This window comes from Musca vetustissima, unplaced genomic scaffold (assembly GCF_032173495.1).
Source record: "Musca vetustissima isolate MV318-11 ecotype Yass unplaced genomic scaffold, APGP_CSIRO_Mvet_v1 utg1761, whole genome shotgun sequence".
In the NCBI taxonomy this organism is placed as follows: Eukaryota; Metazoa; Arthropoda; class Insecta; order Diptera; family Muscidae; genus Musca; species Musca vetustissima.
In genome coordinates, this window is record NW_026888918.1 from 63,465 (window position 1) to 76,981 (window position 13,517).

Genomic DNA, 13,517 nt, shown 5'->3' on the forward strand with positions numbered 1-13,517 from the left:
CTTTCGATTTGCACGAATTTTGGCATAACATACTGAATTGAGTCTAGAATGATGTCTGCCAAGTTTCGTGAAAATAGGTCAAGATTTAGATATAGCTCCCATATATAGTTTCGTCCGATTTCATGTAAATGGTGAACCAAAGTCCCTATATATCCTTCGATTTGCACGAAATTTGGCATAACGTACTTAATTGAGCCTAGAATGATGTCTGGCAAGTTTCGTGAAAATCGGTCCAGATTTAGATATAGCTCCCTTTTATTATAGATTGATTTTAAGTAATTGACGTACTAAGGAACCAATAGGAACAAAACCTTCTGAAATTAGTATATCCTAACCTGTGACAAGTTTGTTTGAAATCGCTCAATATTTGGATAGAGCTTCCATATATATATTTTCGCCCGTTTTCAAGTAAATTGGGCATCAAATGTTGATGTCAATCTGACTAACCTCCTCATGTTTTTGCACAACTTACAAAATTGAGCATAGAATTACGTAGTTGCGTTTTCTAGAAGTGCAGACATAGCCCAACGGATGACCTATTTGTATTTGTTTGAAGTCGATTGACATACTTTATGGATAGATCTAGGTAGATTCACATTTAGATAAATATCACATATTTTTTTCATCCAATTTTATGTTATAGTCCTGTTTAATATACCCATAGTGGTGAAGGGTATTATATAGTCGGCCCCGTCCGACTTTACTACTTTCCTTACTGGTTAATTACGAAATAGTTCTTCTTGCTAGCGGGATATTATTAAACATAAAATGCACCTGTTATTTTCACACAATGTGGCTATCAGGGATGTATTTTTTTATTTTCTTCCTTCCAATTGTAAGTTAAATTTATTACCACTAACAAAAATATCGTTCATTTATTTTTTATCAGTATTTCCGCCTTCTTTTCCCGTTTGGTATTCTGTATAGTATAGCTCCACGTGGGTTAGGATAATTAATTTTATCTAACTGTCAGTGTATCTATGGTGCAGCGAATCCAAAGTGCGGTAAAGCCGAACTTAACACTTTTGCATTTCTTTTAAATTTTAAAATAAAAATCTTCTTCATTCATTTATAAAATACATCAATTTTATTTAAAAAAAATCTTATATATTAATCTTACAATTCCCTCAAGCATTTTAAATGGCGAAATATAAGCTTTGGAAATTTATACGCATACTATTGGCACATCCGTGTACAAGATAGACAATGTGAAATGGTACTTGCCACCAAAAAGAAAAGGAGACGAGTCAGAAAAAGTAGTTATATCCTTCAATAATGTATATATAAAATTAATAAATCAATACAAAAAAGGGAGAGTCTAAAATAATATTCGAATGAAATGCAAGTACCTTTACGACATTTAATACATATATAAATATTACAATATCTATTGAATACATTTTAAAATTTGCGCAAAAAAATAAAAAAGGCAGTTTTCAAATAAAACATAGATTGGCCACCAGAGTTTCTAAGGCACTTGGTTGTTTTTTTAGGTTTGTAAGTATTATTTTTTTATATCCCTGTTACTGGCCAGTGATAGAAGAAATTTAATTGACATTTGAATTAAAATTGATAAAGACAAAAAGTATATATGTTAACATTCATTCATTGCTATTTCTTAATAAAGCTTAATTAGGATTTCTTTAACTAAATTATTTTTTTAAACTAATGGTAATATAAAAAAAATATGTTTTGTTCTGTATTTTTTTTTTTTTTTTGTTTTGTTTGTTATTGTGTGAGGCTGACAAAAAAGTTTTCTATGTTCTCTGATTCGATTTATGGCTCCAATCGACTTCTTGAGAAACATTCAGCCGGTAATGCCTCAGATATCAAACGAACATTCGTTACTTCGGCTACCAATTCTTGCATTTCTTTTTCATATTTATCTATGGTTTTCTTTTGGATGTTACGCATTTCCCGGAATTTATCAATGCGTCCTGTTAAGTTGGCGCGGGTAACTTCAGCTTCAACGGCATCCAAACGTTTTTCTAAAAGTGAGAAAATGTGAAACAAAAACATTTTGTTTAGTGAAACTATTTAAATATTCTGAAAGAGATAATTTTCGTAACTTACCCAATTGATCCAAATCAGCTGTATTGATATCCTTCAGATTTATCAATTCATCCTTGATATCATCCAATTCTTTGACAGCCTTATTGATTTGTTTTTTGGCTTCTTCTGTGTCGGCCTTAGCTTGACCCACCTGGATTTGAATAACAACAATTTTTTTAGATTTTCTATTTTTAGGATAGTATCTGAAGCCTGCTTACCTTTCGCTTGGCATCATCGACTAAGTTATCATCTTTGCTGGATGACTCTTCTAATCGGGCAATATCGGTTTCGGTTATTTTAACACGATGGTTTAATTGGTCGGCTTCATCTCGCAGTTTACGGGCATTTACTTTAGTTTCGTTGGCACGTCGGCGTATAAATTCGGCATCCTGGAAGAACAAGAAACAAGTAAGACGATGAGATCGATATATACTATTTTCAAAACCAAATATTCCAGAAGTAGTAATATTTGCTCTGAAGATAGATCATGTTGGTTCACTACTTCTGGTACCTCCCCTACAAATAATATACGTTTTGAGAACTGCTAAATCTCATAGAAACTAATTGAACTTTTCAAATCGTAACATTTTTAAAATACATGGTTTTGGTTAGAAAATGGAATCTATCATTTAACTCATTATTAGACCTCCTCACTCTTCGGTGGAAACGTGAGGCTAAAACTTTAAAAATACCGAAAATGTGGCGGTACTGTTATACTGAGTATTGTCAAAAGATGGACGTGTATTGATAACTTTTATGAATAGTTGTATGTCGGCCTCCAAGAATCCGGAATATCAAATTACATCTGCTTTGAAGGAAAAATGGGGCTAAATCCCTTCAAAATACCGAAAATTTGTGGGACCTTCATACGATGGCTTTCAACAGATCGATAGAATCGAGAGAAGCCACGGCCCGATTGACTGTCGTTCATAGTCACAATGTTCATTTTGACGGAAGGCAAATCCCTTGCTAGTTTGAACAGGCATGCCACTGTTTTGAGCAAAGATGGAAATCGAAATATTTGTACAATCACCTTTTAAGATAACATCGCTGGCACTGGCGTCCGGTGAAATTTGGGCAACAAGTTGTAATTTGAATTTCAAATCGGTATTATACTAAGTTGATGACCCATGTACAGATCGGGCGCCAAACGGTAAACATTGATTATATTTGTGATTATATTTTGTGCCCTCTTCACGGTCGTGGTACATTGATTATAGAATAGAATTTTCAAATTTCACACACAAACCCCTTCAAATACAACTCATAAATATTGGACAGCCAAATCCAACGATTCCGACACCTAGACTCCAAATATTCTGTCATGCATTACTGCGGAATACTTCTGTCGGTAATACAACAGAAATTTTCTAACCATTTTTATTTAATTCGAGAAATCTTCAAGCAAGCCCCGTTAAAATTACACATGCAGATTTGAAAAACTTTTTTTAAACATAGCCTAAGTATTATAGCAGATGTTTTCTAATTACCTTCGAAGCTTGTTCGGCAAACTTCTGCTGAGCTTCCTGGGCATTCAGTTTAGCTTCATTGGCATTTTTGTTGGCACCCTCTAATGCTGTTTCAGCTTGGCGTATCAATTCGTCAGCCTTTTGGATTTCTTGTTCAATACTGCCAACCGTTTTCAAAGCCATTTGGGCATTTGCAGCTGACTTTTCAACATCGGCTTGGAAACCTATACAACAATTTCCATGTAATTATATTGAAAAAGTAAAAATCTAACTAACTACTTACCAGCCAAGGTGTTGTAGGTATTATTGGCCTCCTTCAAGGTATTGTCTCCCTGTTCAACAGCTTTGGTTGCCTTTTCAAAGGCATCCTGGGCCCGCTTCAACAAATCAATGTCATCCATCTTTTGTTGGTTGGCTCTAAAAAAATAAAATTTTTATCAACAATCATTAAATTATATCGTTTATATCACTCTCACCTTTCAAGCATAATCTCCGCTAAAATCAGTTCATCTTCCAAATTTCCAAACAATTCACCATTACTATTCGAAACATCATTCACCTGACGCAATAGTTCATCGGCCAAAATGTTAGCCTGCAATGCTTCCTCTTTCAATTTCTTTATGTCAATATTGGGCGCCACCAAACCATTCACATCGGTTAACAAAGTCAAAGCAGCATCGTACACTTCATTGGCTTTGCGCAAAGCTTCTTTGGTAATCTGGGCCACGGTGTTCAAGGTCTGCTTGACGGTATTCAATTCCAAACGCACTTCGGTTCTTAGTTCTTCGTTGACCTTTTGTTGCAAATCAATAGCATTCTTGGCCAGGAGGTAAGCCTTTTCGACAGCATCATTAGCATCCTTGGCATTCTTCAAATCGAATTGTGCCTCAGATTCCAAGCGATCAGCCAAAGCACGAGCTTCACGTGAAATTTCCGAAATTTGATTGGATTGTACACCAAATTCGACGGATTTGTTTTGAGCCTTAGCTAAGGCCTGGGCACCTTCGTCGTTGAGTAAATTCAAGGCATTCTTCAAATCACTCTTGGCCGCCTCAATGATGTCCTGCACATTAGTATGGTTTTGCTTGGCCTTGTCGATTTCAATATTGGCAGCATCTTGCAATGTATCGGCATTATCCAAATGTGTGTTAACACTTTCCAAACGGCTACGTAAATCATCCAGAACTTCGACATATGTGCGACCACCTTCACCCACACCATATTTGGCATCCATAAGCAGGATATCAACTTTTTCCTGCACAGCCTTTAATTTAGCCTCAAACTCACCGTCATTGGTTACAGGCGTGCGGGCAATTTCATCCAAGGTCGAACTGAGATTTGACAATTTGGCACGATGTTCATTGGCAGCATCCTGAACAAGGTTGTAGCAATCGGGACAGTCAATACAACCCAAGTGGCGATTGTATTTATTCTCCTTACAACGATCGCAACGTCTACCCTCAACATTGTCATTACAAGGACATTGTCCATTCTGGTCACACTGGAAGCCTTTCGAACCACTTTCATCACATTCGCATGGTTTACAACCTTCCGACGAGAATCCATAGTGATAAACAGCACATTGATCGCAGTGAAGACCCACAACACCGGGTTTACAGAAACATTGACCAGTAACACGATCACAGGTTGAATTGTAACTACCCACAGGATCACACATACAATTTTCACAACCGTTGCCGGACTTGATGTTGAAGAAACCAGGTTGACATTCACCACAATCACGACCAATCACATTGGGTTTACAATGACACTGACCGGTGACCTGATCACATTCGGAAATACCATCTTGGTTTTGTTCGGTACCAGGGAGATAACAGCTACAACGATCACATTTACCATGAGGCAAGGCCAAAGGGTCACCGAAATGGCCGGGCAAACATTTGTCACAATATTTGCCAGCTGTGTTGTGGATACACTTAAGACATTCACCAGTGGTACGATTACAATTACCCACGGCGTTGGGATCTACATTGCCGTTACAGTCACAAGACTTACAGGTTTGGACGACACCGCTCAAGCCGGTCGGATCGCCATAGAACCCATCTGAACATTGCTCGCATCTGGCGCCGAAATAACCCACGGGACATTCGGTACAAATGACAGTATCACCGCTAATTTGCATACAGGCTCCATCGTTGGGACATGGACAGCGTTTACAGTCGTATTTGGTACCTCCCAAGGCATTGCCATAATAACCCTTGGCACACTGATCACAGTTATCTCCTGTGGTATTGTGTTGACAAATACAACGACCCGTCTCCGAGTCACAAATGTCGGCGTGACCATTACAATCACAAGGAATGCAAGGCATGAAGGGACCACCTCTAGCTGGACTGTGGCGGTAACCAGGAGCACAAGATTCACAGAATTGACCTAAGTATCCCTCGGGGCAAGTACACTGTTCAATCCAAGTGGCAGGCTGGCCAGCAGCACCACGGTGAGCGGTTTGCAATTCGACGTCGTCGAGGATGGCCTCACCCTGTTTCGAGTAAGTGGCACGAATTTTAATGGCAGTCAAGTTCGATAGAATTGAAAGGAAGCCACGGGCCGATTGACTGGGTTGCCACTGATAGTCACGATGTTCGTTGAGACGGAAGACAAATTCCTTGCTAGTTTGATCGGGCATGCCATTGTTTTGGGCAAAGATGGGCAGCGAAATCTTGGTGCCACCACCTTCTAAGATAACATCACTGGCACTGGCATCGGGGGCAATTTGGGCAACCAGCTGTAATTTGAATTTCAAATCACGATTATACGAAGCTCTCTGATCACCCAAGAAACGATCGGGCGCCAAAAAGTAAACATAGTCATTGCCATGGGCCGTTGTACCAATACTGTGACTGTATTGATTATATTTGATATCGACTTCGTGGTTGTACAAATCCACAGCACCCCAACGTTCTTTGTGCTTATTGAAATTGGAAGTGGTCGAGACAATGGAATAGCCTGGAGCTGTTTGACACTCTGAGGTGTGGCCGTAACAGAAACAGGGGGTACAACCAAAACGATTTGTCAAATCCAAATTGAAGAAGCCGGGTTTACATCTGAAATAAAAACGGGGAATTTACATTACAACATGTTTTATGGATTTCATATTGACTTTGCACTTACTCATTACAGCGTTTACCCTCCACGTTGTCCTTGCAACGACAAACACCTGTTTCGGGATCACATGATGGTGTATTATCCAATGAACCGCGAGGATCACAACCACATGGCTGACAGCCATGAGCACTGAATTGATAAAAGTTGGCAGCACAACGATCACACTTGTCGCCGGTAACACCTGGTTTACACTGACATTTGCCTTGGCTATTACATTGCAGGGATCGGGAACCGACCGGATCACAGCCACAGTGAACACAATAGTTATCCTCGCGCATATAGAAGTTCTCCTTACAGCGTTCACAATTGGCACCATCACGATTTTCACGACAATCCAAACAGTGACCACCATGACCGGTTAAATTGAACAGGTGAGCATCGAAGAAACATTTATCGGCATAGCCGTTACAGTTACAAGCTGTGGAAAAAATGTTTGTATTTGTTGTATTTTTAGTATAAACAGAATAACATATGACAGATTAGAAAACCCTCCAAAAAACCGCATGGATATATCATAAGAAATATTAAAGAGAACGATTGCAAAATTGGTATACCCTCCATCACCACCATAATGTGGAGTTTACATTAAATTTGTCTTTTCGTATTTAACATTTCGAAATATTCTCTCGCAATATATATCGTTGGTTAGCTAAGTACTTCGATTTGTTACAAGTCACATTTGGATACAAAGGGGCTTGGCTATTTTGCAATAAAAACCAGTAAGGAAAGTAGTAAAGTCGGACTGGGCCGACAATATGATACCCTTCACCACTTTGGGGATATTCTACATACAGATGTCGTCTTTTCGAAGGAACATTTCTTGAAACTTGGCACACATCATTCTGCGCCTAATTCCATACTCTATGCCAAATTTCATGCAAATCGAATGATATATAGGGACTTATATCTAAATCTGAACCGATTTTCTCGAAACTTGGAACACATCAATCTGGACCTAATTCAGTACTCTGTGTCAAATTTCATGCAAATCGAAATATATGGAGGGACTTTGGTGCCCCATTTACCTTAAATCGGACGAAAATATATATGGGAGCTATACCTAAATCTGGACCGATTTTTCCCAATTTCAATAGGGTTCGTCCTTGGGCCAAATAAGTGACTTGTGCCAAATTTCATCCAAGGAAAGGAACCATGTGTCTATCCCGTTTCCTTTTGCCTGTTACAAACATATGCACAAAGACATAATACCCTGTACCACAGTGTGGTGAAGGGTATAAAAATGGTATCCCAAATAACTCGCCAACAATAATGTTGATATATTCTTGATCAGAATATATTTCTATGCCGATTTAGCCATGCCCGACTGTCTTTTGAAATCTCGATAGGATCGCAGTATTTAAGATAGAGCTTTAAAATTTTGCACACACATTGTTATTTCTACGATAGACCCCATATAACGATAACCCGAAGTTTTTTTTATCGAAGTGGCTGTAATTTAGTATTTTGGGTTCTCATTTGTTAGCAAAATTATCTACGATTGTATCTATTTTCTTTACAGCGATCGCAACGTTTGCTCTCAACATTATTTACAGAACATCGGATTTACAGAAACATTGACCAGTAACACGGTCACAGGTGGAATTGTAACTACCCACAGGTCACACATACACAATTTTCACAACCGTTGCCAGAAATTCTTAATATAGAACCACTGTTTCGGCTAGCCCACATATAACACTATTTGCGAATTTTCGTTTTTTTTTTTGGAGTGTGGGTACGGTTGTCAAAAAATTTTTGGAGAAAATTAATATTTTGAATTCTCAATGTGTGGAGATATTCCTAATAATAATTATCAATATTGTGTAGACCCCACTTATAACAGTACCTCCCATTATTGGGGGTTTTAAGCGAATTACCTCTAATTAATTATTTTGGTTTTCATTGCAAACAAAACTCTTCCTATCAAAAAATATCAATATCCGAATTTCTTACTCACTATTTACCAAATACCAAAGTATTTGCTGTTTAAAATCTATGCGATTGGTTTCCAATGAATATTCCCATTGACCTGCGACACTGGCAAACAAAGAACAAAATAGCGACAACAATATTTTCGGCATCCTTTACACTTCTAATATGCAACAAAAACTAAAATTTTATTGATCGCATAAAGTATCTTCTTGACAATGGTCTTTGACAATTCATTCTAACGGTTTTCGTATCCAAACATTAGACTTTGCAAACTCTTCTCTTTTGCTGGAGGTAGTCTTTGCCATTTTAGGTTCAGAACAACTTTGTCCACAATTGAAATCCCTTTCCCCGCCAATACTTACGTTTACATTCATTGACATCGGTCGATGTGGCCATCTTCCATTTGACATCATTGTACAATGGCAAACACCGCTCACAGTCGGGACCATCGGTGTTGTGTCGACACTCGCAAACCAGTCGTCGTTCACCATGCATACCGGTACTTTCAACACATTTACTGGCGTGACCATTACACTTGCAGCGGGCACCCACAGCAATATCGGAAATTGCATAGAAATATGATTTCAATACTTGAGCATCGCCGAAAAGTTCATCACCGAAGGTGTTGAGACGATCAAGGGTAATGCGAATATCAGTGGCTGTTACCCATTCCTAAAAAGAGAGAAAAGAATATAGGTAGACCTTTAAATTAAGTTCAAGGCGAAAACAATATCAAGAAAAAAATCAAAACATTTCATTTGAAATTAAAATAATTTCATTCGAAATTCAATAATTATTCCATTTGTGATTCAAAATATTTCATTTGAAATTCAAATAATTTCATTTGTGATAAAACTTTACATTTAGAAATATTTATATTGCGTTTTAAATTAGCAATTGAATCCTTTGGATTCCTAATGAAATGTTTTAAATTACAAATGGAAAAATTTGAATTTTAAATTAAATGAGATTTATTACAGTTAACCAACTGATTAATTTGGATTAAAAATGCAATGTTTTTAATTAAAAATGCAATTTAATTAAAAACGCAATTTCAAATGAAATGATTTGCATTACAATTGAAACAATTACAATAACAAATGAAATTCTTGAATTTGATATTTATAAATAATTCATTTTTTTTTAATATTTTTTTTATTTATTACAAATGGAATAGTTTGCATTTCAAATAAAATGTATGTAATGAATTGCAATTGAAATGATTTGAATTATAGATGGGATCCTTGAATTACTGTAGAAATATATCGATATTTAAATGGAGTTCTCGAATCACAATTAAAATGTTTTGAATTATTTCTCAAACACGTGCACACTTTTTCACGTGTATTGTTTTTTTTCATGTTATTTCGGTAGTAATTCAAAACATTTCATTTGATATTCATAATAGTTCATTTGAAATTCAAAGACTTACAATTACAACTGAAATGTTTTGAATTGTCATCATAATAATTCAAATTCATACTTCGGCAGTAGTTCATAACATTTTATATGAAATTCATAATATTTCATTTGAAATTCGAAAAATTACAAATTGAATTCTTTGAATTACAAATTATAATTCCTAATTACAAATTCTCGGATTACAACTGAAATGTTTTGAATTGTAATTGGAATACTCCAAACGCAAATGAAATTATCGGATTACAATTAAAATGTTTTGAATTGCATTCTGAAATTCAAACTTAATTTCATTCCTTGGCACATCATCTCATGACCTAAAAACAAGAATTTATAGCAACAACTTAACTTACCTGCAATTCGGCACTGTGTTCAAAGTGTATACTGCTGGGACGACCCTCCAGCGTAGAGAAAGCAATTTCACCATCTCGCAATGGTGAAATGTCACTGTACTCACTGGTACAGAAGGCATGTGCCTCACCCTCGCCCTTGCGTATTGAACGATAATCGGGCAGGGCATATGTGTCACGGCATGTGGCACTGTAGTATTGATACGGCTCCCAGGAACAGGTTTCACAAGTACGCTTATAAATGGCAAACGATTCGGGACGTGGTGAACGGAAGAGCAAACGAACATATGTGATATCAAATGATTTACCTGTTAAGAGTAGACAAAGAGGAAGGAGAGAATAAAAGAACAATCAGTCTTTGTTTTTGGTTTTATGTTTCATTCATTCATGTATTCATCACTTTCAAAATTGTGGTCATTGCCAGGCTGAACGTTTTGTTTCTTGTCTTGGTTCTAGACTACTTACGCAAATTCAATGTAAGGTTAACATGATTTGGATGTTGGATGCCTTCAAACATTGTCTCAGACTGCCACCACGTTGGATTCTGTGGATCATGCAAATCGGTTAAGAACGATGGATTGTGATCTTCCCATCTGTAATGTGAGAATTGCAAAGGTAACAAAAGCAAAAAAAAAAAAACATAAAATTAGTGTTAATTTGTCATTGTTGGTGTTGTTATTCCATTTGTTGTTATTTAATACAAATATGTGTTGTTGTAGTTGTTTGCATCGCATATTTACCTGCAGAATTCACAGTTCTTGTGATTTGAATTCATGGTCTGTACACAAAAGTGATTATCGCCTTGTTCGCCACAGGTGTTTGTCGCTTCAATTTGCAGTTGATAGGCAGCATTTATAAATTCGGGCATACATCTCTAAAAGTTAAAAAAAATATTTTAACAAAATAAGTATAATAAGTAAATCTTTGCTAATGAGTTATACATCGTTTGCTGACCAGACAAATGCATATTCATCAAAATTTCATTAAGGGCTGTAGATGCAAATTTTTCTTGGGATTTTTTTGCTTGTCGAAGTTTTTATTTAAACTAGTCTATTTATAAAGTACATCAATGCGAACGGAATTCGACATTTTTTAACTAAGTTGTTAAAACAATTTTTATTCCATCCACCATAGTATGGAGGGTATATTAGTCCATGTGTCCGGCCGTCCGTCTGTCGTAATCACGCTATCTTCTGAAGGAATTGAGATAGGGTGTGAAATTTTGCATAGGTTTGTCTTTTGTCTGCAGGCAGGTCAAGTTCGATGATGGGATATTTCGATCCACGTTGAGGCATCTTCGGTACGTTGGGGTTCTTGAGCGCGTTTTTTTCAACCGAACCGCTGCAATTTGGTATTTTGTAGTCGTATATGGTAACAAATCCCCCTATCAAAAATTATTAATATTCGCCCCCTTTTTGGGGTAGTTCCATTTTACCCTTCACCACAATGTGGTTGGTACAGGGTATTATGTCTTTGTGCATATGTTTGTAACAGGCAAAAGGAAACGAGATAGACACATGGTTCCTTTTGAGAATATGCATAGAATCACTTTCTGAGTCGATTTGTGCATGTCCGTCCGTCCGTCTGTCTGTCTGTCCATGTTAAATTGTAAACAAAGTACAGGTCGCATTTATGACCCGAATTGGATGAAATTTGGCATATGTCACTTATTCGACCCAAGGACGAACCCTATTGAAATTGGGTAACATCGGTTCAGATTTAGATATAGCTCCCATATATATATTTAACCGATTTAATGTAAACGGCCCTATATATCTTTCGATTTGCACGAAATTTGCTACAACCTAATCAACCTAAGGTCTAGAATGATGTCTGCCAAGTTTCGTGAAAATCGTTCCAGATTTAGATATAGCTCCCATATATAGTTTCGTCCGATTTCATGTAAATGGTACACCAAAGTCGCTATATATCTTTCGATTTGCACGAAATTTGGCATAACGTACTGAATTGAGCCTAGAGTGATGTCTGCCTAACCTGTGACAAGTTTGTTTGAAATCGCTTAATATTTAGATAGAGCTTCCATATATATTTTCGCCAGATTTCAAGTAAATTGGGCATCAAACTCCTCCTGTTAGTCAGATTGACATCAAATTTTGCACAACTTACAAAATTGAGCATAGAATTACGTAGTTGCGTTTTCTAGAAGTACAGAAATAGCCCAAAGGATGACCAATTTATATTTGTTTAAAGTCGATTTACATACTTTATGGATAGATCTAGGTAGATTCACATTTAAATAAATATCACATATTTTATTTCATCCAATTTCATGTTAATAGTCCTGTTTAATATACCCATAGTGGTGAAGGAACAAAACAAAATAATTGCTGCATGCAGCACAGAAAATCCCAATAAAAATATTGATTTTTTGGCGATGTTATACTATTTAACTACATATCTAAATGAATGAATTAAATTTATCAATTTTTTCATCCAATCCTCGTATAATTTTAATTGAAATTTTTTGTAGAAGTTTCATTTATTTTTGTTTGACAAAAATTAATTAAAAATAATTGATATGCTTGTGTGTCTTTTAAATTAATAAAGTGATATGGATCATGGAGTGTGTCTTGGTCAGCAGGAGGCATGGATGACACATACAACTGTTTGGTAAATCAATTGTAATTTTCAAACAAAAAAAAAAAAAAAAAATAATAAATAAATAAAATAAAATAAATAAAATAAAAAACAAGAAAAACTTACCTGAGGTTTACCGTATTTATCGTAACATTCTAAGGCTGGCATAAATGTAGTGGCACCATGACCCGTCGCCCATTGTGGCCCACAACTCAGCAATACCGTGGCCAACAGAGTCCATGAAATCATGAAGCGTTGTGTGGAGCAACAGCTCCACTTGCTACGTTTCATGGTGGTAGTGGTGTTGTGTAGTTCGAGTTGATGGAATTTATTTGGGACTAAAAATCGATGGCAATATTAGATTCGATTTCGTGTTTCTAATTCGTAATGTTGGATTTCAGCACATATTCAATAGATTCTAAAAAAGTAAAGAAAATAAAGAAAGTGAAATGAAATAGTTGTTGTTGTTGTTAGAAGTAAATATTGTCTGGACATATTTTTAGTTTCATTTGAAATGTTCACTTAACACCAACATATGGTCAACATATTAGCATTTTGTGTGGTCTGGTGA

The 13,517-nt window shown here is 36.4% G+C and overlaps 1 protein-coding gene across 1 annotated transcript; it reads right to left on the reverse strand.

The window, feature by feature from the left end:
- Positions 1-1,776: 1,776 nt before the first annotated feature.
- LOC133336718 (laminin subunit gamma-1) lies at positions 1,777-13,237 on the reverse strand. Its single transcript, XM_061544997.1, has 12 exons — positions 13,073-13,237; positions 11,089-11,222; positions 10,814-10,941; positions 10,352-10,656; positions 8,942-9,251; positions 6,654-7,065; positions 3,998-6,586; positions 3,805-3,938; positions 3,543-3,745; positions 2,271-2,441; positions 2,074-2,203; positions 1,777-1,988 (listed from the first exon to the last, which is right to left on the reverse strand). The coding sequence occupies exons 1-12, from the start codon at positions 13,235-13,237 to the stop codon at positions 1,777-1,779; spliced, it is 4,893 nt and encodes a 1,630-aa protein (XP_061400981.1).
- Between the last annotated feature and the right edge of the window lie 280 nt (positions 13,238-13,517).

What these genes read in the sequence shown, in the direction of transcription:
- LOC133336718 (XM_061544997.1), bottom strand. Translation starts at nt 13,237, where the DNA reads ATGAAACGTAGCAAGTGGAGCTGTTGCTCCACACAACGCTTCATGATT. An exon ending in AAGAACTGTGAATTCTGCAG is followed by an intron (nt 10,942 to 11,088) that starts GTAAATATGCGA and finishes CTCACATTACAG; the next exon opens with ATGGGAAGATCACAATCCAT. An exon ending in TCGATGATGCCAAGCGAAAG is followed by an intron (nt 2,204 to 2,270) that starts GTAAGCAGGCTT and finishes ATTCAAATCCAG; the next exon opens with GTGGGTCAAGCTAAGGCCGA.